At 28.3% G+C, this 1,316-nt stretch overlaps 1 protein-coding gene across 1 annotated transcript in view; it reads right to left on the reverse strand.

Annotated features, from left to right (window-relative positions):
- Window positions 1–1,316, reverse strand: part of LOC102676127 — a 413,064-nt gene that overhangs the window by 30,056 nt on the left and 381,692 nt on the right. Inside the window, exon 19 of the mRNA XM_031510593.1 lies at window positions 665–772. Coding sequence (XP_031366453.1) covers window positions 665–772 — 108 coding nt within the window. The remainder of the gene's footprint in view (window positions 1–664; window positions 773–1,316) is intronic.

Consider the following 1,316-nt stretch of genomic DNA (forward strand, 5'->3'; position numbering starts at 1 on the left):
CTATATACTTTCAAATACAAGATCTAATACTCATTTCATCAATTTATAATATAAAGTGAAATACAAACCTTTTCAATTCTATGCAGACGATATACAGAAAAGGAAAAGAAGGCATACAAATCTTTGATAACAAATAAATAAAAGAGTTCAAATAATAAAGTTCAAATTTCACAGTATTCTTTTTCACTTGCTTACCAATTTCAATGATTATTCATCAACTTTCCAAATTTTTATTTTTCAATTTGCCTATATCATCTTTTCACGACATGATAACGAAATATTAATAAGAAGTAGTAACTCATTGACATTTATTTATAATCATTTTTTTTACATATTTTAATATTTCCTGTACGTACAAACACTCCACGTTAAGGAAAAAGTTTGCCTTATACAGTCGATCATCTTTTCACGACACGTAATAACATTGACGAATAGTAATAACTCATTTATACTTATTTATAACAATTTTGTTACACAACTTCACTTTTTTACACGTTTTAATATTTCCTGTACATAGAAACAACACTCCATGTTAAGGAAAAAGTTTGCTTTAATATAGATAGTCGCAAAGATAAGGCGACTAAAGGGAAGAAAATCAGTTAGAGATCTTTGTTAATCTAGAAGCGAGTCTAGAAGCACATTCCTCGATTTCTTATATACGTACCTGCGCCTGGTTTCTTTCGCTTACGGGAGACGTTGGCTCGGTTCAATTCGCGGGATGATTCCGCATGCAATACCTTCCGCTGCGGCGCTATTCTTTTGTAAGTCACGGCTAAGGGGACACACAAAACATACACAAGAAAGAAAAAAAAAAAAAACAAGCAACGACAGTGACACTGATGCAACGAAGCAATTTTTATTCCATGCGACTGGCATGATATTCGTAAAGGAATTGTATTATTGCATGGTCGTGTTATTAAAAAAAAAAAAATCTTTTGGTAGAACTAGCTGTTTCATATTTGTTTTAATTGTTTGCTCGAGAGGCTCGATGGAAAAGTAGTAACGAATGATTTTTTAGAATTTTGAAAGAATTAAAAATGTGTAATATATTTTAATATTATTTATATAATCAGTCTTAGCTCTGTGAAAAATAACTTTCGATAACAACTCTTGAGAAATTTATTCTCGAATGTTATTCGTGTCTTTATGGTGTAAAATTCTCGAAACTTTTAATAATATTTTGAGAAACTACTTTGAAAGTGACTGTCTGAGAATCATTTATAATAATAAATATAATAATAAATATAACAATAAATAAATAAATAATTCAATGATAAATATATATATATATATATATATATATATATATATATATA

The sequence above is a fragment of the Apis dorsata genome, unplaced genomic scaffold (assembly GCF_000469605.1).
Source record: "Apis dorsata unplaced genomic scaffold, Apis dorsata 1.3 scaffold_27, whole genome shotgun sequence".
In the NCBI taxonomy this organism is placed as follows: domain Eukaryota; kingdom Metazoa; phylum Arthropoda; class Insecta; order Hymenoptera; family Apidae; genus Apis; species Apis dorsata.